We start from the raw sequence: 23683 nt of genomic DNA, 5'->3' as shown, positions 1-23683 counted from the left end.
AGCTTTCTGACCAATGGGAGTTAGGATATGTCCCGCTTGGCTTTATTTAATGCTTTTTTCTTTTTTTTTCCTTTTTTTCTTGCTGATTGAGGACTTACTTAATTACTTATATTGGAGATTTAACATGAGCTTTCCGACTGCAAGCGTTATCGCACACGGGCCCGGCCAGGCCATTTAATGTGATTCCGAAAAGGGGGAAAGTGAGTTTGTGCAACCCAGGAGGGGGGCTTTAGGGGTTACTTATATAGTAATTTCGAAATTTTGAGATTTGGAATGAATGCCAAGAGTGGGTGGAGGACGAACTAAGGGAGCTGTGTGTGTTGGGTGGTTGTTATATTAGGAAGTTTTGATTTTAATATTTTATTTGGGTTTAAATGCGACTAATTAGACCTGTTTTAATTAGGTATATGCCTAAGGTTTTGAATTTTTGTAATTTATTTTGTGGATTTAGGATTGATTCTAGTGTAAGTGCGGTTTAAAGATTTAGGGAGGCCTGTAGTTTTGTTCGGTGTGTTTGGTAGTGTGCGCAATGAATGAGTACGTGTTCTGGTGTTTCTTGTTGTTTGCAATGTGGGCAGTTTCCTGTTGTGCGTAGATTAGCTATTTTACGGTGATTATTTAGTTTGGTGTGGCCTGTTTGTAGTTTAGTAATTATTCTGTCGATTCTTTTGGATGGTGTAGTATTTTTGGTTTAGTTTTATTGAGTACTTTCCTGATTTGGCTATTTGAGTTTTGGTATATATTTTGCCATTTTTTGTTGATTTTTTGTTTAGTGACACTTTTGATTTCTGATTTTGAGCTGGGTAAGTTTAAGCTTATTTCTGGAAGTTTAAGGGATAATTTAGTTGCTTTATCTACGTTTTCATTTCCAAAGATTCCTACGTGGGCGGGGATCCAAATGAACTCTATTTGTTTACCTGCCTTAGTTAAGTTGTTTGAGCTTTTGAGTATTTGATTTATTAGTTTGGGCGGTTTTTAGTGTTTTTATTTATGAGGGCTTGTAGTCCACTGATGGTGTCGGTTAGGATGAGGATTTTTTGGTGTTTTTTAGATTGCTGATTGTGTAGTGCTGAGGCCATGCCCATGAGTTCGGCCGTGAATATGGATTGGTTGTTTGGGAGTCGGTAAGATTGGGTGTTTTTGGTTGGTTGTGCGATGTGGACTCCGAAACCTGTGTGTTTTGAGATCGGATCTGAGGATCCGTCCGTGTATATGTGACAGCAATTTGGCCAATTTTCGTGTATGTATGCTAGTGTGGTGGTTTTAGCGATGTTAGGATCGGTCTGTTTATTTAGTGTATCGGCTAGTGTTGTGTCTATTTTTGGTATTTTAAGTCTCGGAATGAAGATATTGCATGATTTATTGTTTTGTTTAAGATTTATTTTGTGTTCATTTAGGTAATTGATTATTCTTTGGGAAATTGGAGTAAGTAGTGGATTTTTCCGGGCTTGGGCTTGGTTTCTAGGGCTAATATTGTTTTTTATTAAGTTTTCGATTAGAGAGTTTGATTTGGACGCGGCCCAGAAGTTTAGGGTAAGATGTTCCCTACGTAGTTTAAGTGGCATTTCTCCTGTTAAGGCCTGGAGTGAGGTGGAGGAGGTGCCATGTTGAGTTCGTGTGATTAGTTTTAGGGCCTGATACTAGATTGAGTCCAGTTTTTTAATGAGAGAATTGTTTAGGGTGTCGTAAATGGCACTGTCATAGTCTAGTTTGGACCTAATTAGTGATATATAGAGCGAGAGGGGGGTGTTTTTAGGGCGAATTTTGATGTGTTTACTTTGGGGGATAGTCCCTCGAATAGATCGTTAATCATAATATTGAAGAGTGTTGGGCTTAGGATGCTGCCCTGGGGAGTGCCATTTTCTAGGGGACATTGGTCCGATAGCGTTTGGTCTATGCCAACGGTGATTTTGCGGTTTGTTAGGAAACTTTGGATGTAGTTAATTATTTGACCTTTAAGACCTATTTTTGTAGTTTTTGTATTAGCCCGTTATGCCAACCATGTCGAATGCTTTGGAGAAGTCTAGAAAGATGCCTGTAGTATATTGTTTGTTAAGTTGGCCTGTTTTAATGTCCTGCTCTAGTCGAGCGAGGCTATCTAAGGTTGAGCGTCCAGGAGTGAAACCGCTTTGGTCTGGATCTATTATGTTGTTTTGTTCTAAGTAGTGTTGTAGCCTGTTTTGTGCCATTGATTCCATTACTTTGCATAAGTTAGAAGTTAGGGAGAGTGGTCTGTATGAATTAGCCTGGTCAGCTGGTTTATTGGGTTTTGGGATTGGTAAGACCAGGGCTTGTTTCCAAGGTGATGGGTCCTGTCCGTTTAGATATATGAGGTTATAGAGTTTTAGAAGAGTTTGGAGTAGTTTGGGTGGTAGTTGTTTAATTATCTGGTATGAAGTAAGGTCTAAGACTGGGGCTGTGCCCTTTTCCCTATTTTGTAGGACGTGGAGTAGTTCTTCCAATGAATGAGGAACATTGTACAGAATGTATATAGTACGTGGAGGATTAACAGTAACAACAATTGCATACATGGGTGGAATAACATGAGTAAGTGTTGACAACAGAAGGATAATAGGTCACAACACGATCGACAGAGAATACATTGGTGGAAGCCAATGTGACATGAAGCCAATTAAACAGGATAAGTGATTATTGCTGGATGAGTTCATAGTAGGCGAGTGGGATGAAATAGCCTTGATCTCTGTTGATTGATGGCTTGTGGAGGCGAATGTGGACTGCTTCTGTTAGTTTTCTTTTAGTGAAATCATGGAGGTTGTTGGAGAGGATTTGGACGTTGTCCCAGTTGTTGTTGTGATTAGGACAGTTGTTCATATGGTCCGAGATGGCTGATTTACTGTCTGATTTAATGGTTGGGGTTTTGTGCTCTTTGATTCTGGTGTTGATGGGGCGGGATGTTTCACCTACGTAAGATTGTCCACAGTTGCAGTCAATTTTGTAAAATACACCTTTAGGCTCTTGGGGTTTGGTTGTGTTCCTGCCGTTGGCTCTAAGCAGGGTGTTGGATCTGGTGAAGTGGGTGTCAATATTGGCTTGCTGTTTGTGGAGGCGGCTGGTGATGTGGGAGGCTTTTCCTGGGAGGGCGATGCGGAAGGGCGCTGATTCGGGTTTAAGGGTGGCAGGTCTGGGTGTGGGATGGAGTACAGAGGAGATGACTTTGTCGACGAGATTAGATGGATAATTGTTGAGGTGGGTGAAGACTTGGCGGAGGTGTTCGATATCAGGTTTGGGGTCAGCCGAAGAAAGGTTGATGGCTCGTTTGGTGAGGGTGAACCGCCTCCCCACGCCTCATCACGAAACGAATTCGCCATCATCGCAAAATCAAGGCCATATCCCAGCAAAGACATCTCTGACCACTTATGTCCATCGTGTTGTGACCTATTATCCTTCTGTTGTCAACACTCACTCATGTTATCCCACTCATGTAAGCAATTGTTGTTACTGTTAATCTTCTGTTAATCCCCCACCTACTATTTATATTCTGTACAATGTCCCTCATTCACCAAAACTCAAATAGCCAAACCAGGAAAGTACTCAAAAAAACCTAACTAAGCCAAAAATACTACACCAATCCAAAAAAATCGACAGAATAATGACTAAACTACAAATTGGCCACACCAAACTAAATAATCACCGTAAAATAGCTAATCTACACACAACTGCCCACATTGCAAACAATAAGAAACACCAGAACACGTACTCATTCACTGCACACACTACCCAACACTACAGAACACTCCAAATCTTAAAACCGCACTTACACTGGAATCAATCCTAAATCCACAAAATAAATTACAAAAATTCAAAGCCTTAGGCATATACCTAATTAAAACAGGACTAATTAGTCGCAATTAAACCCCAAATAAAATATTAAAAGCAAAACTACCTAATCTAAAAACAACCCAACACACACAGCTCCCTTAGTTCGTCCTCCACCCACTCTTGGCATTCATTCCAAGATGAGCTTACCTTCACATCAAGCACACCATTCTTTTTAAGCCAGAGCGAAAATTGTCTAAACGTTTCTGTTTGTTGTTTGAAGTGACCAAGTTCCAGTGCTCTGATTCAAGATGTTTTAGCAGCACTTATCTATGCGACGGGATTCCTGACTGTGATGACCAGGGTGATGAGAAGAACTGTGGTAGGTATTCAAGTAAATACACATGAATGAGTGAGAAGATGTTTAACACCGCCGTCCAACAGTTAGGTTTTGTCCCCAGCAGCGGATGTTTGAAAGAGGTGCCTTACTGGATCAGGTGGTCAGATATTTCTGTATGTATGACAGCGTGTCAGTGCATCTTGTCCGCATGGGATGTTGCTCATAATAATGGTTTTTGTTTGTTTGTCGTTTAACGCCGCACTCAGCAATATTCCAGCTATATGACGGCGGTCTGTAAATAATCGGATCTGGAGCAGACAATCCAGTGATTGGCATCATGAGCATCAATCCACGCAGATGAGATACGATGACATGCATCAACCAAGTCATCGAGTCGCCTTTTGGTCGCCTTTCAGGGCAAGCATGGGTTGCTGAAGACCTATTCTACCCCGGATTGTCACGGGTCTGTTCATAATAGCACTGCCATATATCTGTAATATTGCTGGATATTTTCTTATTTATGAATCCATAACTTGTTCTTGTCTTCATATGGCTGAACTATTTGTTTGTGTGTTTGTTTGTTGTTTAACGCGACACTCAGTAATACTCAAACAATGACGGCGGTCTGTAACTAATCGAGTTTTGACCAGAAATCCAGCGATTGCATCGATCCACCCAAATGACATGCATCAACCAAGTCAGCGGGCCTGACCACCCGATCCCGGTAGTCGCCTCTTATTATAAGCATGGGTTGTTGAAAAAAACTAACCTGGGTCTTCACGCCATACTATCCTTGAATTTGGAAATTACGGTTATAACGAACGCAAAGGTAGCTTTAATTCTAGTTCGTTATAACCACAGTTCGTTATAAGCACGTGTACAGCATATATACAGCAAATAGTCAGGACCAAAAAAACAGTTCGTTACATCCGTCAGTTCGTTACAAGCGTGTTCGTTAAAAAAGTAGTTTACTGTAGTATTTTCACTGTGGGCTCTTGTAACAATTTTACATTCTCCCATGGAATAAGATTTAAGTCCTGTATACATGTGTGTGTGTGTGTGTGTGTGGGGGGGGGGGGGGGGGGGGGGGGGGGGGCACGGGTGGCCCAGTATTCTGAGACCTGCATCACTTCGGGCTTTCCTCCCACATTAAACTGACACGTCGCGATATAACTGGAATACTGTTAAAAGCGGCGTTAAACCCAACTCACTCACTCACTCACTCACTGTATACATGTGATTGTTCCAGCTGGATGTGACACGAACATGTTCAAATGTCAGAACTCAAACTGTATTCGAGCGATGTTCGCGTGCAATGGAAAAGATGACTGTGGTGATGGGAGTGATGAGCTTATCTGTGGTAAGTATGTTAAACAGTATGGAGAGACATATACACGAGAGAAGCTGTCACTTACTGTACACAACAAACCTGTTCCTGTGTTGCAAGTATTTTTGACGTCGCGAACAAAAGCAATTTGTTCAGAAAACCCTTGTGTGTCAATTACGACAGATTACGAACATATACTGGGACCTCCTTTTAAGACTTTGATATTTGACAATTCCATAACAAGACGCCAGTTGACTATATAATAGACTGTTATGGAACGAGCAAGACGTACTACTCAGTAATGTGGTTGAGAGCACAATGATTAAATCATAATCGTATTACGAATTATATTTGGTTATGTATTTGAAAAATATCCCTTTTTTCCTGGCTCTACCAAAGAGCTTTCAGTTTGATCAAAGACTTTATGACGAGTTCTGTCATTCAACCAATACAAACTGGTGATAGTGATTGTTCCTGGTAGCTCATATTGCACGGAAACTCTATATATGCTTTAAACTATTCTCCAATGTAATGAGAAAGTGACTGATGTCATAAATGAAGGATAAGTAAAAGCGACACACACCTCCTCATACGTTATACGATTCCGATCAAATCATAAGCATCTTTTTGTGAATCAATATAAGCTAGTGATGATATCAGTGTTCACGAAAAGGTGAGCGTATCGTGCCCCACCGGTGGCACAAGTCACAAACACATGCGAAGGCAAGCAAAGTTCAGAACAAACGGGGTAACATGGTACAAGAACAAATAGGGAATTAAATCGGATATCCTTTTGGTCAGCGATGCGTCAAATTTGGGAATGTCCTCTACTTGTCTACCATAGACCATTTTAAAAGCCTTACTAATGTTTTCGCATGGCGCTCTTGGGAATGTTCGCAGAAAGAGCACGCTCGATTGTACTTCAAAAGTTGTGAAATGTAAGGCTGCAGCTCCTGGAATACTTGTCATACAGCATTATGGATACTTTAGCTTCAGTCTTTATGCAAAGATCTGAATATGAAAGTGAGTGAGTGTGAGTTTGATTTTACGCCGCTTTTAGCAATATTCCAGCAAGAACACGGCGGGGGACACCAGAAATGGGCTTCACACATTGTACTCATGTCGGGAATCGAACCCGGGTCTTCGGCGTGACGATCGAACGCTTTAACCACTAGGCTACCCCATGGCCCTAAATATGAAAGAGATAAGGGAACTACCTGACACTATTTGAACGATATTAAATCATGGGTATACCTGAAGGTTAACTTTAACGTTTTGGGCAAATTTCCATGTTCCATCAGGGTAGATGAAAAACAAATACTGGATAGGTACCTTGACAGTTTCAAACAAGAACAACGAGCGCGCAGCGTATCAAGTTCGAGCCCATGATACTTATGATCCGTGCATAGACTTGTTTATAGACATACGATTGATCTTGTGAGCGACTTATAATTATGGTAACTCAGATCTTGAGCAGGGTCAGTCGTGACGTCACAACATTCGTTGCTTTCAGTCTGGTGGTACACGAGTGTCGATGCGACTAACGGGGTCGGGTGGTCAGGCTCGCTGTCTTGGTTGATGCATGTCATCGTATCACAATTGCGTGGATCGATGCTCATGATATCAATCACTGGATTGCCTGGTCCAGACTCGATTATTTACAGACCGCCCTCATATAGCTGGGATATTGCTGAGTGTGGCGTTTAACAACAAGCAAAAGATATTATTTATCTAAAAACATTTTATAAACTGCTTTTGACACATGTTACTTGTAATATTTGAATTTTCTTTTAGGCAGTATTACACAGTGAAAACGTTTAGTAACGAACAAACATCGACGAACATACTTCTTTGATATGCCACTTATGTTTGCTTTCGAAATATCGATTGAGGAAATAGAGTGCCGTCTGTTGGCGTATCTATATGTGTAATAATTATTGTTACTCACTTGTGAACCCATTAAATATATTTCTAGGCACGTGTATGTTTGGGTGCCAGAATTCGCGTCTTGTTCCTGCCGATGAGGTGTGCGATGGTTTTGATGACTGCGGGGACGGGAGTGATGAGTTGAACTGCGACGGTAGGTACCAATGGCTCCCATCAACCGATGCTTGTCGTAAGAGGCGTCTTTGTTATATGGGTTGTCAGGCTCGGTGACTTGCTGGGACGTTGCGCATAATGCCAACCTTGACTTAGCGTTGAGATCACCCTTAAACCGATGCGATTGAGACAACAACATTCACATCTGTGGTGGCACGTGGTCCCATGTACAGCGCACAGGTCAGAAATAAGGCGAAGTGAAGCAGCGTCGGTCGCGTAGAGTCCTTGGATGGGGTACCGGGTCATGGCTTGGCTCCTGATAGTTTCTAATGCTGATTCTGACTTTGAAGCACAGATAACACATGTGGCGTCTCCTTGGAGAAGTAACTTTGTTCGAATTGTGCCTCTGTTCACCCAGCAGTGAATGGGTACCCGGTAGGATGGGATGGCAATGTGGTTGTTGACCTTCGGGCGACTTGTGTTGTATACTCCATAGGGAGCTGAAAATGATTGTTGAATGTACACTGATCCATTGACCGGGGTAACGCTTAGAACATGCTTATAACTGGACGATTATTATTATTATTATTATTATTATTAGATCTCTTTTAAAAACACAGCCAATACCCATGTAGTGATGAAAGCTGAGGAACAATTGATTCGTCATCGTTCTCTGTCTGTATGTTTCTCAATTCCCACTGAATGCAATGTTTGTCACTATGAATTAACGGATTTTGTATCACATTTATATCCATGAAGGCGAATCTGGGCTGTCTCCAAGTCAACGGCGCACACACAAGGCCACATAATTACAGGGTTTTATCATTCACGTGTACTGTGTTCTATAATTCACACGTACAGCAATCTCATTAAAATCAGACCTCAGTTCTCGCTACCGCAAAACAAAGATCTGAGGACATCCCATTAGGGATCACGTCAGAAGGACCTTTCATCAGACCAATCAGAGCGTCGCTTACCAGATTATGAAAGTGACTGTCGGAATGTGATTTCTAATCATCTAACCTCGAAAACTTTAACAGGTGGTATTCCGAACGATAGTTACGGGTTTAACGACTGAATCCATACACTCTAGACCATCTATTAGCCATTCCAGAATGTTCTTTTGTTCAGGTTTCAAATTTATAATCGAGAATTTGTCAAAATATGTTTCGAAGCGTAGTCGCCAATTTGAAATTAGTGCCGTAAAGCACGAGAAAGCTGCCTTCTGATTGGTCATTTCATTGGTCGGTCAAAGTTCGCGCAAGGTCGTTCTGACGTGACCAGTGATGGGATGTCCTTAGATCTTTGTTTAGCGGTAGCGAGAATTAAGATCTGATTTTAAGCGAGATTGCACGTACAGCTTCTGAAATTCACGCGTACAGTGGTCTGCACTTCACACGTACAGTGGTCTGTAATTCACACTACAGTGGTCTGTAATTCACGCGTACAGTGTTCTAATTTTTGTCTGTTGTTCATGAACCATTAACATGGCAAATAATCTTTTTATCTTGAGCGAATGATTGGTATACATGCTAGATCTCTTATTTCCAAAGAGAAAGTGTGTTAAGTGCGTATTCTTTCTGTGCCAGTTGCAAGTACTGCAAAAGAAGCACCTCCCTCTACATCTACAGCAACTGCGACTCCGTCAACTGCTTCTAGTTCAGTGGACCAACTCTCTGGTAATAACATAACACCGACACTTGCTTTAGAGTTGGTTTTAGTGATTTGTGACATAATAATAACCTTAGTGTCATAATCCGTGACAAGGTTTTTGATTCACAAAACGTGTAAAAGTATGTAATAAGAAAGGAAACAAACTCCAAATAACTCAAAACACAGAGAGTACATCCACAATATCTACACTACTTGTCGGATAACAGTTTCAGGTGACTGGTTGGTTGATCAGGGGTCGGGCAACGTCGACATAGATTCATCCAAGTCACCGAACCTGATCACCGGATCCGGTAAGTCGGTCGGTCGCTCCCTCCCTCCCTCACTCACTCACTCACTCACTCACTCACTCACTCACTCCCTCACTCCCTCACTAACTCACTCACTCACTCACTCACTCACTCGCTCCCTTAAATTAGTTTGTTAGTTTGTTAACAATACATTACACAAGTAGGTAGTAAGCCATGTAATAGCTTCAGCTGCAAATACCGGGACTACATCCTCTTCATCTGCTCGTATAGTAACCTGCAATTCAAAGTCATCAACCAGTAACATGACCATTAACCTTGTATCTTAAACGAGTCACTTTAATACATCACATATCTCTTGTTTCCTTGGAACAGGGATGCTAATTGTGTATTCTGTCTTTTTGTCAGATTCAAGTACAGAAACTCCAACTGCATCTAGTACATCTACAGCAACTGCGACTCCATCAACTGCATCTAGTACATCTACAGCAACTGCGACTCCATCAACTGCATCTAGTACAGTGGACCAACCCTCTGGTAATAACATAGGTCAAAGATTGATATTTCAAAACTTATGTACGGTTGTTTTTCGTGAATAAGCTTTCGGGGGTGTTCTTGGTCTAGTCGCGGTGTTATAGATACTGGGCAGTATTTACCTCAGTTCACTCCCCAATAATAATGTGATAATCATAGAGTCAAAATCTGTGACAAGGTATTTGCTTCATCAAATGTACACACGTACACTGGTCTGTAATTCAAACGTACAGAGGTCTGAATTCAATCGTACAGTTTCTGTAATTCACATGTACAGTTTCTGTAATTCACATGTACAGTTTCTGTAATTCACACGTACAGTTTCTGTAATTCACACGAACAGTGGTCTGTAATTCACACGAACAGAGGTCTGTAATTCACACTACTATGGTCTGTAATTCACGCATTCAGTGGTCTAATTCACATGTACAGTTTCTGTAATTCACACGTACAGTTTCTGTTATTCACACGAACAGTGGTCTGTAATTCACACGAACAGAGGTCTGTAATTCACACTACTATGGTCTGTAATTCACGCATTCAGTGGCCTAATTCACACGTACAGTTTCTGTAATTCACAGTACAGTTTCTGTAATTCACACGTACACTGGTCTGTAATTCAAACGTACAGAGGTCTGAATTCAATCGTACAGTTTCTGTAATTCACATGTAGTTTCTGTAATTCACATGTACAGTTTCTGTAATTCACATGTACAGTTTCTGTAATTCACACGTACAGTTTCTGTAATTCACACGAACAGTGGTCTGTAATTCACACGAACAGAGGTCTGTAATTCACACTACTATGGTCTGTAATTCACGCATTCAGTGGTCTAATTCACATGTACAGTTTCTGTAATTCACACGTACAGTTTCTGTTATTCACACGAACAGTGGTCTGTAATTCACACGAACAGAGGTCTGTAATTCACACTACTATGGTCTGTAATTCACGCATTCAGTGGTCTAATTCACATGTACAGTTTCTGTAATTCACACGTACAGTTTCTGTAATTCACACGAACAGTGGTCTGTAATTCACACGAACAGAGGTCTGTAATTCACACTACTATGGTCTGTAATTCACGCATTCAGTGGCCTAATTCACACGTACAGTTTCTGTAATTCACAGTACAGTTTCTGTAATTCACACGTACACTGGTCTGTAATTCAAACGTACAGAGGTCTGAATTCAATCGTACAGTTTCTGTAATTCACATGTAGTTTCTGTAATTCACATGTACAGTTTCTGTAATTCACATGTACAGTTTCTGTTATTCACACGTACAGTTTCTGTAATTCACACGAACAGTGGTCTGTAATTCACACTACTATGGTCTGTAATTCACGCATTCAGTGGTCTAATTCACATGTACAGTTTCTGTTATTCACACGTACAGTTTCTGTAATTCACACGTACAGTGGTCTCTAATTCACAAACACACAGTTTCTGTATTTCACATTTGTCATTCCACTCTGATACATCTCTACCAGCCAAACACCGTCTTTGTGATGTCAGAAAACGATATGCAGTGTAATTAATGTCCAATTTGGTATCTATACCATGTATCTGTTTCCCACTTAAAGTCGATCTTACTTGTGGCTTGAAGTATGTGGTATGATCTCGGTGGAGAACAAAACATATCATAGAAATGTTTCCGGACAAACACAAAAGTCACCAATGGAGTGAGTCGTCTTGTACGCCAGCTTTAGAACGCCGACCGACATTAAGAAATGGGCTTCAAGTCACTATTAGTGAATGTTTAAAACCAAAACGTGTTGACTTGTTTCGTTTCAGTGATTGTAGAGGGACAGTGTAATCAGACGGATGGGACATATATCCATGCCAAAACAACGGTAGCAGTCCATTGTGATTTCAGAAGTAACACTTTTGCAAACCTCTCTGTCTCTTGCTCGAGAAAAGGAACTGAGATGTCTAAGTCTGACCGAATTTCCTATGAAACTGGACGTCAGCGCAGGAACCCTGCATTGTTCTCTGTCAAGTTCCAATTTACTCCTGTCTTGCGCCGTGATAGAGGTAAGAAACAGTGTGATGTTGAATTAAACAGCCTGTACATCTAAATTACGTATTAAAAATCTGATTGATTGTTTGAATTTTTCCTCAATCGCTCCATCTCGCCACTAACAATTCAACAGTTGCTCTTGTGGCATAAAATGTTTTCATGAATTGTTCACTCAAACCTCCACCTGCATTCTTTCGATATAGGTATTCATGTAGTTATTGTTTAATTTGTTTGTTATTTAACACCGGACTGAGCAATATTCCAGCTCCATTACGAAAGTCTGTGAATAATCGAGTCTAAACTAGTGATTGGCATTATGAGCATCGATCAATGAAATTTGGATGCGAGGGGTAGCCTAAACGTTCTAAACTTTAAGGATGATGTTTTTTCCCTTGTCATTGTTAAGAGGTTGGCAGCGGGGTTCAAAATGGAAAGAGAGAGCCTTGAAGATGATCTAAAATCAGGACGACCTTGAAGACATGATATGATTAATGATGATCGACGACTCACTATGCCTCTCATAGCTAATACAGTAGGCATCTCTCATGAGAGAGTTGAGAACATTCTTTTCAAGGAACAGGGTATGACAAAGATTTCAGCACGTTGTCGTCCAAGTATTCTGACTCCTGATTAGAAACGCCCCATCTTCATCATCCTTCGTGTAAATCTACGTCGTTTTGATACAGGCCCAGCTGCTTTTGTTGTTCGATTTGTAATTATGAGTCTTTGGTTCACCACTATCGGCCAGACAAGCAGGGAAAAACAAAGTTTGTTCCGTTAGCTGGCATAGTGATCCTACAAACCCTGATGGAGTACCTGCAGAAAAGTCAGACCATTAATGTCCAATGTAATGCTGATCAGCTTATGCAACTGCGTGAGAATACCAAGGCTAAACACCCTGACAAATTCAATCAAGTTGTGTAGTTCCCCAGAGGACAATGCACATGATTGTGGCTTTGAACTTATACATCATCCTCTGTAATCACCAAATTTGGCACCGTCAGATTTCTACCTCTTCCCAAGCTTTCAGATAGAACTGTCTAAAAGCATTATGCAAATGATGATGACACTATTTCTGCAGTGGAGAAGGTTTTTTTACCGCCACGAAGAAGCCTTCTACATCAATGGGATCCGGGCACTTCAGCATCATTTGCTGAAGTTTGTGGATCTCAGATGGGATTATGTGTTAATAAATAGTAACCAACCCCATCAACGCATTCTATCCTAGTTAGGCTCAGATCTTTTCAGGTACCCCAAGTAAGATGACATGCAATCAACCAATCACCGAGACTGATGACTGATCCATTCAGTCGCCTCTTACCATAAGAACCGCTTGATGGAGTTCTTTCTAGGAATTTCCACCGGTTTATAACTAAGTGTCATATTGACGTCTACATGGTCTAGTTGATGGAGCGTCTACCCCTAGAACGGAAGGTTGGAGTGTCGATCTTCGGCTGCGTCAGATCAACAGACGTTATAATATGATCCTTGTTACCCTTCCTGACGCTCATCAAGGGTATCGACATTAAGGGGATATAAACAAGTACTGGTCGGCTGGGACTCAGTATACTCTGTCTGAGTGCGGTATTCACGTCAAAATTTCGGCATGGTATCTCATGGGGGTTAAAATGGGCAATATAAATGCAATAATCTTGAACTCAACATTGCACCCCATTTGGCCTTACCTCGCAAACTAGTGTCATATAAGTTTGATGTTAAACATAAGACAAAGGGAGATAACCTGTCATCCAGATGGAACACGCTCGTTTATGGAAATGCCACTTACATGGTGCTGTTTAGAGCTGTTTGAAAGGTCATACATCGATATACTCAACAACATGTATCTCGACAAACAAACAGTTTGCTTTTAATTATTTTCAGGCAATTACTCCTGCAAGGCAACGACAGGGCAGTCTTCAAAGGCCATATCTGTATCTCTCCTGGTGTATAAAGTCCCGGCTGTGACGCTGTCACCGTCTACTTTGTCCCTGCAGGAAGGTGATCAGAGGAACTTTACCTGCCAGGTTAACAACGCACCTGCTGTGAAGACGGTCCCGGGGAGTCTGGTCTGGTGCCAGGCAGATGTAGTCATCACAGGTTAGTGTTTCATATGTGCATATGTTTTGCGTTAATTGGCATGTGAATAGCAGCTTATGAATATTGCATGGATAAGAACGTCCACGCCGTAGGAGTTGTTAGAGTCGAATAGAGAGGATACATATTCCTTAGATACAACATGTGACCCACGGTGTACCTATATCACTTTATACGAGACAATTATAATAATACACACTGATATGCTTTGATCTGCTTAAAACACACAATAGTATTTTGTGAAAGGAGGAGCCGTTCAATATAATTTGTTTTTCCCTGATCAATCATGGCCAGCGAACAATTTGTTTGGGAGGAAAACCTGAGAACAACATAGTTTCTTTACTGGAATAAATTAGTTTTTTGACAGCATCGAAACATCATTTTTCTTCATTAGTATGACCCAATAGTAAAACGTAACTGTGTACTAAATCTCGTGATTGGTTCTCAATGACAAATACTTTCGGGTGTGTCGAATCAAAACAGATAAAGCGAGGATAGCCGTGTACGACCCATGCGTGACGCATGGATAGTTGTACACTGGATTTGTGAATGTTGTACAGGTGCTCCTTTCAGAGCACTGACAGAAAACAATATTGTCTCTTAACAAAATCCCAAACTATATCCAGATTACAGTATACGATATTTGCACATATGTGCACTGTATTACTTGACTCTAAATACCAAAATTGTGGCAGGGGTAACAGATAACATGATTTCTTTGCTCTTAGACCAATCGAAGATCGTGAGAGTGAGGGATGGGATGGAGATTCTGATGATGAACTCGTCCGACAGAGCTGGAGTCTACAAGTGTGGTGTCACCAACTGTACAAAAACAGCAAAGCTTGTTATCACCAAACCTGAAGGTAATTTCTATTTCAGATGATCACGCTTGTAACAATTGCCTTATATGTTGTTTATTCATGTGTAACGTTTTATGTACTCTCAGCAAATGTTGTACTTTGCTTGTGTTGACCATAGGTTGCTTATGCAAAAATGGTGACCAAGCATTCAAATATGGTCAGTTTAATTAATTCATGGGTGGAAACTGCCTTTAGGTATTTATGTGTATTAACGTTGCGTTCGCTGACAGCCCCGATTAGTCTACTTGATAACATGACACTGTCGCTATACACACTGAAATACTGTTTAAAGCGTCGTATGATGCAACTCAGTATTTTACAAGTTATGTGAATTCTATTTTGCTTGGCTTCAGTGAAACCTTCACCTACATAACACCCAAACTAAAACACAGGTTACATGTGGTATATCTTCAGTCATGATTTTGTTGCACGGGTGGCCCAGTCGGTTAAGACGCCGCAATTCGCTGTGCAGAGTTGTGCCCCTTGGACACGCCAGAAACCTATGATTGTGGGTTCGAATCCCGATTCGCAACGATTATGTTTCTAGGTTTGTCAGCACCATACCCGTGCTCGTGGGTTTCACTGAAGGGGTAAACGTCTGAGACCTGCACCACTTCTGGCTTTCCTCCCACACCAAGCTGACACGCCGTGATATAACTGGAATACTGTTAAAAGCCGTGTTAAACCCAATTCACTCACTCACACAGGCAAGATGTTTTGTACCCGGTCAGAAGTGATGGTAATGTGACTGTGAACCCTCTGGCGCCTTATGAGGCAGCTTGGGTTGTATGCTCCCAAGGGAGCTGATAATGACATTTCAGTGCACACTGATCCAATGACCAGGATTATAATAGTGTAGCGTCATGGGCATTCCCTTGCTGAATGGAACAACGCAGTATCAATTGACATACTATTACCACGTACTCTCACACATCTGTACCAGCCGAAACTTGTTTGTTCATGTCAGAAAAATCTATGCAGTGTAATCAATGTCCAATTTCGTATCTATGACATGTATATGTTTCCTACTTAAAGTCGATCTTACTTTGGCTTGAAGTATGTGGTATGATCTCGGTGGAGAATAAGACATATCATAGAAATGTTGCCGGACACACACAAACGTCACTTGTTGAGTGAGTCGTCTTGTACGCCGCAATACCCCAGCTTTATAACGTCGGCGGACATTAAGAAATGGGCTTCAAGTCACTATTAGTGAATGTTTAAAACCAAGACGTGTTAACTTGTTTCGTTTCAGTGATTGTAGAGGGACAGTGTAATCAGACGGATGGGACGTATCTCCATGGCAAAACAACGGTAGCAGTCCATTGTGATTTCAGAAGTAACACTTTTGCAAACCTATCTGTCTCTTGCTTGAGAAAAGGAACTGAGATGTCAAAGTCTAACCGAATTTCCTATGAAACTGGACGTCAGCGCAGGAACCCTGGATTGTTCTATGCCCAGTTCCAATTTACTCCCGTCTTGCGCCGTGATAGAGGTAAGAAACAGTGTGATGTTGAATTAAAGAGCCTGTACATCTAAATAAGGTATTAGAAATCCGATTGATTGTTTGATTATTTCCTCAATAGCCCTTTTGGCATAAAATGTTTTCATGAATTGTTCACTCAAACCTCCACCTGCATTCTTTCGATATAGGTATTCATGTAGTTATTGTTTACTTTGTTTGTTGTTTTACACCGGACTGAGCAATATTCCAGCTCCATTACGGAAATCTGTGAATAATCGAGTCTAAACAGGTGATTGGCATTATGAGCATCGATCAATGAAATTTGGATGCGAGGGGTAGCCTAAACGTTCTAAACTTTAAGGATGATGTTTCTTCCCTTGTCATTGTTAAGAGGTTGGCAGCGGGGTTCAAAATGGAAAGAGAGAGCCTTGAAGATGATCTAAAATCAGGACGACCTTGAAGACATGATATGATTAATGATGATCGACGACTCACTATGCCTCTCATAGCTAATACAGTAGGCATCTCTCATGAGAAAGTTGAGAACATTGTTTTCAAGGAACAGGGTATGACAAAGATTTCAGCACGTTGTCGTCCAAGTCTTCTGACTCCTGATTAGAAACGCCCCATCTTCATCATCCCTCGTGTAAATCTACGTCGTTTTGATACAGGCCCAGCTGCTTTTGTTGTTCGATTTGTAATTATGAGCCTTTGGTTCACCACTATCGGCCAGACAGTCAACAGTCAACAACAATCAAAGCAGGGAAAAACAAAGTTTGTTCCGTTAGCTGGCATAGTGATCCTACAAACCCTGATGGAGTACCTGCAGAAAAGTCAGACCATTAATGTCCAATGTAATGCTGATCAGCTTATGCAACTGCGTGAGAATACCAAGGCTAAACACCCTGACAAATTCAATCAAGTTGTGTAGTTCCCCAGAGGACAATGCACATGATTGTGGCTTTGAACTTCATCATCCTCTGTAATCACCAAATTTGGCACCGTCAGATTTCTACCTCTTCCCAGCTATCAGATAGAACTGTCTAAAAGCATTATGCAAATGATGATGACACTATTTCTGCAGTGGAGAAGGTTTTTTTACCGCCACGAAGAAGCCTTCTACATCAATGGGATCCGGGCACTTCAGCATCATTTGCTGAAGTTTGTGGATCTCAGATGGGATTATGTGTTAATAAATAGTAACCAACCCCATCAACGCATTCTATCCTAGTTAGGCTCAGATCTTTTCAGGTACCCCAAGTAAGATGACATGCAATCAACCAATCACCGAGACTGATGACTGATCCATTCAGTCGCTTCTTACCATAAGAACCGCTTGATGGAGTTCTTTCTAGGAATTTCCACCGGTTTATAACTAAGTGTCATATTGACGTCTACATGGTCTAGTTGATGGAGCGTCTACCCCTAGAACGGAAGGTTGGAGTGTCGATCTTCGGCTGCGTCAGATCAACAGACGTTATAATATGATCCTTGTTACCCTTCCTGACGCTCATCAAGGGTATCGACATTAAGGGGATATAAACAAGTACTGGTCGGATGGGACTCAGTATACTCTGTCTGAGTGCGGTATTCACGTCAAAATTTCGGCATGGTATCTCATGGGGGTTAAAATGGGCAATATAAATGCAATAATCTTGAACTCAACATTGCACCCCATTTGGCCTTACCTCGCAAACTAGTGTCATATAAGTTTGATGTTAAACATAAGACAAAGGGAGATAACCTGTCATCCAGATGGAACACGCTCGTTTATGGAAATGCCACTTACATGGTGCTGTTTAGAGCTGTTTGAAAGGTCATACATCGATATACTCAACAACATGTATCTCGACAAACAAACAGTTTGCTTTTAATTATTTTCAGGCAATTACTCCTGCAAGGCAACGACAGGGCAGTCTTCAAAGGCCATATCTGTATCTCTCCTGGTGTATAAAGTCCCGGCTGTGACGCTGTCACCGTCTACTTTGTCCCTGCAGGAAGGTGATCAGAGGAACTTTACCTGCCAGGTTAACAACGCACCTGCTGTGAAGACGGTCCCGGGGAGTCTGGTCTGGTGCCAGGCAGATGTAGTCATCACAGGTTAGTGTTTCATATGTGCATATGTTTTGCGTTAATTGGCATGTGAATAGCAGCTTATGAATATTGCATGGATAAGAACGTCCACGCCGTAGGAGTTGTTAGAGTCGAATAGAGAGGGTACATATTCCTTAGATACAACATGTGACCCACGGTGTACCTATATCACTTTATACGAGACAATTATAATAATACACACTGATATGCTTTGATCTGCTTAAAACACACGATAGTATTTTGTGAAAGGAGGAGCCGTTCAATATAATTTGTTTTTCCCTGATCAATCATGGCCAGCGAACAATTTGTTTGGGAGGAAAACCTGAGAACAACATAGTTTCTTTACTGGAATAAATTAGTTTTTTGACAACATCGAAACATCATTTTTCTTCATTAGTATGACCCAGTAGTAAAACGTAACTGTGTACTAAATCTCGTGATTGGTTCTCAATGACAAATACTTTCGGGTGTGTCGAATCAAAACAGATAAAGCGAGGATAGCCGTGTACGACCCATGCGTGACGCATGGATAGTTGTACACTGGATTTGTGAATGTGGTACAGGTGCTCCTTTCAGAGCACTGACAGAAAACAATATTGTCTCTTAACAAAATCCCAAACTATATCCAGATTACAGTATACGATATTTGCACATATGTGCACTGTATTACTTGACTCTAAATACCAAAATTGTGGCGGGGGTAACAGATAACGTGATTTCTTTGCTCTTAGACCAATCGAAGATCGTGAGAGTGAGGGATGGGATGGAGATTCTGATGATGAACTCGTCCGACAGAGCTGGAGTCTACAAGTGTGGTGTCATCAACTGTACAAAAACAGCAAAGCTTGTTATCACCAAACCTGAAGGTAATTTCTATTTCAGATGATCACGCTTGTAACAATTGCCTTATATGTTGTTTATTCATGTGTAACGTTTTATGTACTCTCGGCAAATGTTGTACTTTGCTTGTGTTGACCATAGGTTGCTTTTGCAAAAATGGTGACCAAGCATTCAAATATGGTCAGTTTAATTAATTCATGGGTGGAAACTGCCTTTAGGTATTTATGTGTATTACCGTTGCGTTCGCTGACAGCCCCGATTAGTCTACTTGATAACATGACACTGTCGCTGTACACACTGAAATACTGTTTAAAGCGTCGTATGATGCAACTCACTAATTTACAAGTTATGTGAATTCTATTTTTTGCTTGGCTTCAGTGAAACCTTCACCTACATAACACCTTAACTAAAACACAGGTTACATGTGGTATATCTTCAGTCATGATTTTGTTGCACGGGTGGCCCAGTCGGTTAAGACGCCGCAATTCGCTGTGCAGAGTTGTGCCCCTTGGACACGCCATAAACCTATGATTGTGGGTTCGAATCCCGATTCGCAACGATTATGTTTCTAGGTTTGTCAGCATCAATACCCGTGCTCGTGGGTTTCACTGAAGGGGTAAACGTCTGAGACCAGCATCACTTCTGGCTTTCCTCCCACACCAAGCTGACACGCCGTGATATAACTAGAATACTGTTAAAAGCCGTGTTAAACTCAATTCACTCACTCACACAGGCAAGATGTTTTGTACCCGGTCAGAAGTGATGGTAATGTGACTGTGAACCTTCTGGCGCCTTATGAGGCAGCTTGGGTTGTATGCTCCCAAGGGAGCTGATAATGACATTTCAGTGCACACTGATCCAATGACCAGGATTATAATAGTGTAGCGTCATGGGCATTCCCTTGCTGAATGGAATAACGCAGTATCAATGGACATACTATTACCACGCACTCTCACACATCTGTACCAGCCGAAACTTGTTTATTCCTGTCAGAAAAATCTATGCAGTGTAATCAATGTCCAATTTCGTATCTATGACATGTATATGTTTCCTACTTAAAGTCGATCTTACTTTGGCTTGAAGTATGTGGTATGATCTCGGTGGAGAATAAGACATATCATAGAAATGTTGCCGGACACACACAAACGTCACTTGTTGAGTGAGTCGTCTTGTACGCCGCAATACCCCAGCTTTATAACGTCGGCGGACATTAAGAAATGGGCTTCAAGTCACTATTAGTGAATGTTTAAAACCAAGACGTGTTAACTTGTTTCGTTTCAGTGATTGTAGAGGGACAGTGTAATCAGACGGATGGGACGTATATCCATGGCAAAACAACGGTAGCAGTCCATTGTGATTTCAGAAGTAACACTTTTGCAAACCTATCTGTCTCTTGCTTGAGAAAAGGAACTGAGATGTCAAAGTCTGACCGAATTTCCTATGAAACTGGACGTCAGCGCAGGAACCCTGGATTGTTCTATGCCCAGTTCCAATTTACTCCTGTCTTGCGCCGTGATAGAGGTAAGAAACAGTGTGATGTTGAATTAAAGAGCCTGTACATCTAAATAAGGTATTAGAAATCCGATTGATTGTTTGATTACTTCCTCAATAGCCCTTTTGGCATAAAATGTTTTCATGAATTGTTCACTCAAACCTCCACCTGCATTCTTTCGATATAGGTATTCATGTAGTTAGTGTTTACTTTGTTTGTTGTTTAACACCGGACTGAGCAATATTCCAGCTCCATTACGGAAATCTGTGAATAATCGAGTCTAAACTAGTGATTGGCATTATGAGCATCGATCAATGAAATTTGGATGCGAGGGGTAGCCTAAACGTTCTAAACTTTAAGGATGATGTTTCTTCCCTTGTCATTGTTAAGAGGTTGGCAGCGGGGTTCAAAATGGAAAGAGAGAGCCTTGAAGATGATCTAAAATCAGGACGACCTTGAAGACATGATATGATTAATGATGATCGACGACTCACTATGCCTCTCATAGCTAATACAGTAGGCATCTCTCATGAGAGAGTTGAGAACATTCTTTTCAAGGAACAGGGTATGACAAAGATTTCAGCACGTTGTCGTCCAAGTCTTCTGACTCCTGATTAGAAACGCCCCATCTTCATCATCAAACAAACATTTTGCTTTTAATTATTTTCAGGCAATTACTCCTGCAAGGCAACGGCAGGGCAGTCTTCTAAGGCCATAGCTGTATCTCTCCTGGTGTATGAAGTCCCGACTGTGACGCTGTCACCGTCTACTTTGTCCCTACAGGAAGGTGATCAGGGGAACTTTACCTGCCAGGTTAACAACGCACCTGCTGTGAAGACGGTCCCGGGGAGTCTGGTCTGGTGCCAGGCAGATCAAGTTGTCACAGGTTAGTGTTTCATATGTGCATATGTTTTGCGTTAATTGGCATGTGAATAGCAGCTTATGAATATTGCATGGATAAGAACGTCCACGTCGTAGGAGTTGTTAGAGTCGAATAGAGAGGGTACATATTCCTTAGATACAACATGTGACCCACGGTGTACCTATATCCACTTTATACGAGACAATTATAATAATACACACTGATATGCTTTGATCTGCTTAAAACACACAATAGTATTTTGTGAAAGGAGGAGCCGTTCAATATAATTTGTTTTCCCTGATCAATCATAGCCAGCGAACAATTTTTTTTGGGAGGAAAACCTGAGAACAACATAGTTTCTTTACTGGAATAAATTATTTTTTTGACAACATCGAAACATCATTTTTCTTGAGTAGTATGACCCAGTAGTAAAACGTAACTGTGAACTAAATCTCGTGATTGGTTCTCAATGACAAATACTTTCGGGTGTGTCGAATCAAAACAAATAAAGCGAGGATAGCCGTGTACGACCCATGCGTGACGCATAGATAGTTGTACACTGGATTTGTGAATGTGGTACAGGTGCTCCTTTCAGAGAAAAACGTGCCATCTTGACGCACTGACAGAAAACAATATTGTCTCTTAACAAAATCCCAAACTACATCCAGATTACAGTATACGATATTTGAACATATGTGCACTGTATTACTTAATTCTAAATGCCACAATTGTGGCGGTGTAACAGATAACGTGATTATTTTTTTCTTAGACCAATCGAAGATCGTGAGAGTGAGGGATGGGATGGACATTCAGATGATGAACTCGTTCGACAGAGCTGGAGTCTACATGTGTGGTGTCATCAACTGTACAGAAACAGCAACGCTTGTTATCACCAAACCTGAAGGTAATTTCTATTTCAGTTGATCACGCTTGTAACAATTGCCTTATATATAAATGTGTGCCTGTGTGTACCTTTGCTGACTGTGTTTTTCTATTGTATTGACCACAAGTAGCTTTTTGCTGACCAGACATTCATGCATGGGCTATTAAATGAATGGGTTAAAACTGCAAGACCTAATATACTATGCATTTAGTCATTTATATGTATTTTATGCTGCATCTTCCCACAGCCCCGATTAGTTCCTTGGTATTTAGCATAACACAGCCGCGATACACACTGAAATACTGTTCAAAGCGCCGTGTGATCCAACTCCAATAATAGAATAGTATGTTCTGGGGCTTCGATGAACCATATGATCTACTCTGAAACACAGGCTACACGTTTGTATCTCCTTAGGCAAGAGGTTTTGATGTGACTGTGAACTCTTTCTGGCGCCTTATACGGCAGCTTGGGATGTGTACCCTCTGGGATCTGATTATGGCATTTCAGAGCACACTGATCCAATGATTAGAGTGATTATAAGGTTGGGCCGTGAGCATTCATTGCTGAATGTTATAAAGCAGTATGAATGGACATATAATCATTAAATATTATGTTTAAAGATATGACTGCTGATGATGAGATGGTCTGTTCTCACATCTTCAATGTATTCAGTTTGTTCTCTGGTAACAATTTCTTGCCGGTGCGTTACATTTAATGTAACTACTTTCAGACAAAGCTTGTACAGAAACCACCGACACCAGAGGAACAGTGTGGCCCCAGACTGTCAGTAATACGACGATGGTGCTGCCGTGTCCTGGGGGATTTCTAGGTGCGTTTGTTCGTGTGCACTGTTTATTGCAATTGTCAGAGTCAATTGGTGAACTTTCAATTAAAAAGATCCCCTCGGACCGCCACACAACCAGTTGATGTGCTGTATATATATACAGGAAGACTCATAAGAAAAAATATCATTTTCTAATTGTTAACTCATTGACAGTCTTTAAAAACCCTTAAGACCCGAGGACCGCCCCAGTATAATTTGATATGCTGCCTGTCATCGTATCCGAAATGGCGTAGGAACCTGGACACCCTTGGTTTGTCTGGTCCGAAGTTTTACGGTTCCAATATTGCT

General features: G+C 41.2%; 1 protein-coding gene across 2 annotated transcripts in view; it reads left to right on the top strand.

Moving 5' to 3' along the window:
- Positions 1-23683, top strand: part of LOC124140035 (adhesion G protein-coupled receptor B1-like) — a 57738-nt gene that overhangs the window by 10669 nt on the left and 23386 nt on the right. Inside the window, exons 3-18 of one of the 2 annotated variants that reach the window (XM_046507375.2) lie at positions 4061-4159; positions 5367-5477; positions 7420-7524; positions 9074-9163; positions 9365-9448; positions 9812-9940; positions 11736-11975; positions 13843-14058; positions 14784-14918; positions 16171-16410; positions 18265-18480; positions 19206-19340; positions 20596-20835; positions 21477-21692; positions 22438-22572; positions 23282-23380. In XM_046507375.2, the coding sequence (XP_046363331.2) occupies positions 4061-4159; positions 5367-5477; positions 7420-7524; positions 9074-9163; positions 9365-9448; positions 9812-9940; positions 11736-11975; positions 13843-14058; positions 14784-14918; positions 16171-16410; positions 18265-18480; positions 19206-19340; positions 20596-20835; positions 21477-21692; positions 22438-22572; positions 23282-23380 (2490 nt within the window). The remainder of the gene's footprint in view (positions 1-4060; positions 4160-5366; positions 5478-7419; positions 7525-9073; positions 9164-9364; positions 9449-9811; positions 9941-11735; positions 11976-13842; positions 14059-14783; positions 14919-16170; positions 16411-18264; positions 18481-19205; positions 19341-20595; positions 20836-21476; positions 21693-22437; positions 22573-23281; positions 23381-23683) is intronic. The other variant, XM_048383936.1, reaches the window with a different exon arrangement.

The sequence above is a fragment of the Haliotis rufescens genome, unplaced genomic scaffold (assembly GCF_023055435.1).
Source record: "Haliotis rufescens isolate VD_foot unplaced genomic scaffold, xgHalRufe1.0.p SCAF_5, whole genome shotgun sequence".
In the NCBI taxonomy this organism is placed as follows: Eukaryota; Metazoa; Mollusca; class Gastropoda; order Lepetellida; family Haliotidae; genus Haliotis; species Haliotis rufescens.
The sequence above is the reverse complement of the archived record's forward strand: the minus strand, read 5'-3'. Positions and strand labels throughout refer to the sequence as shown.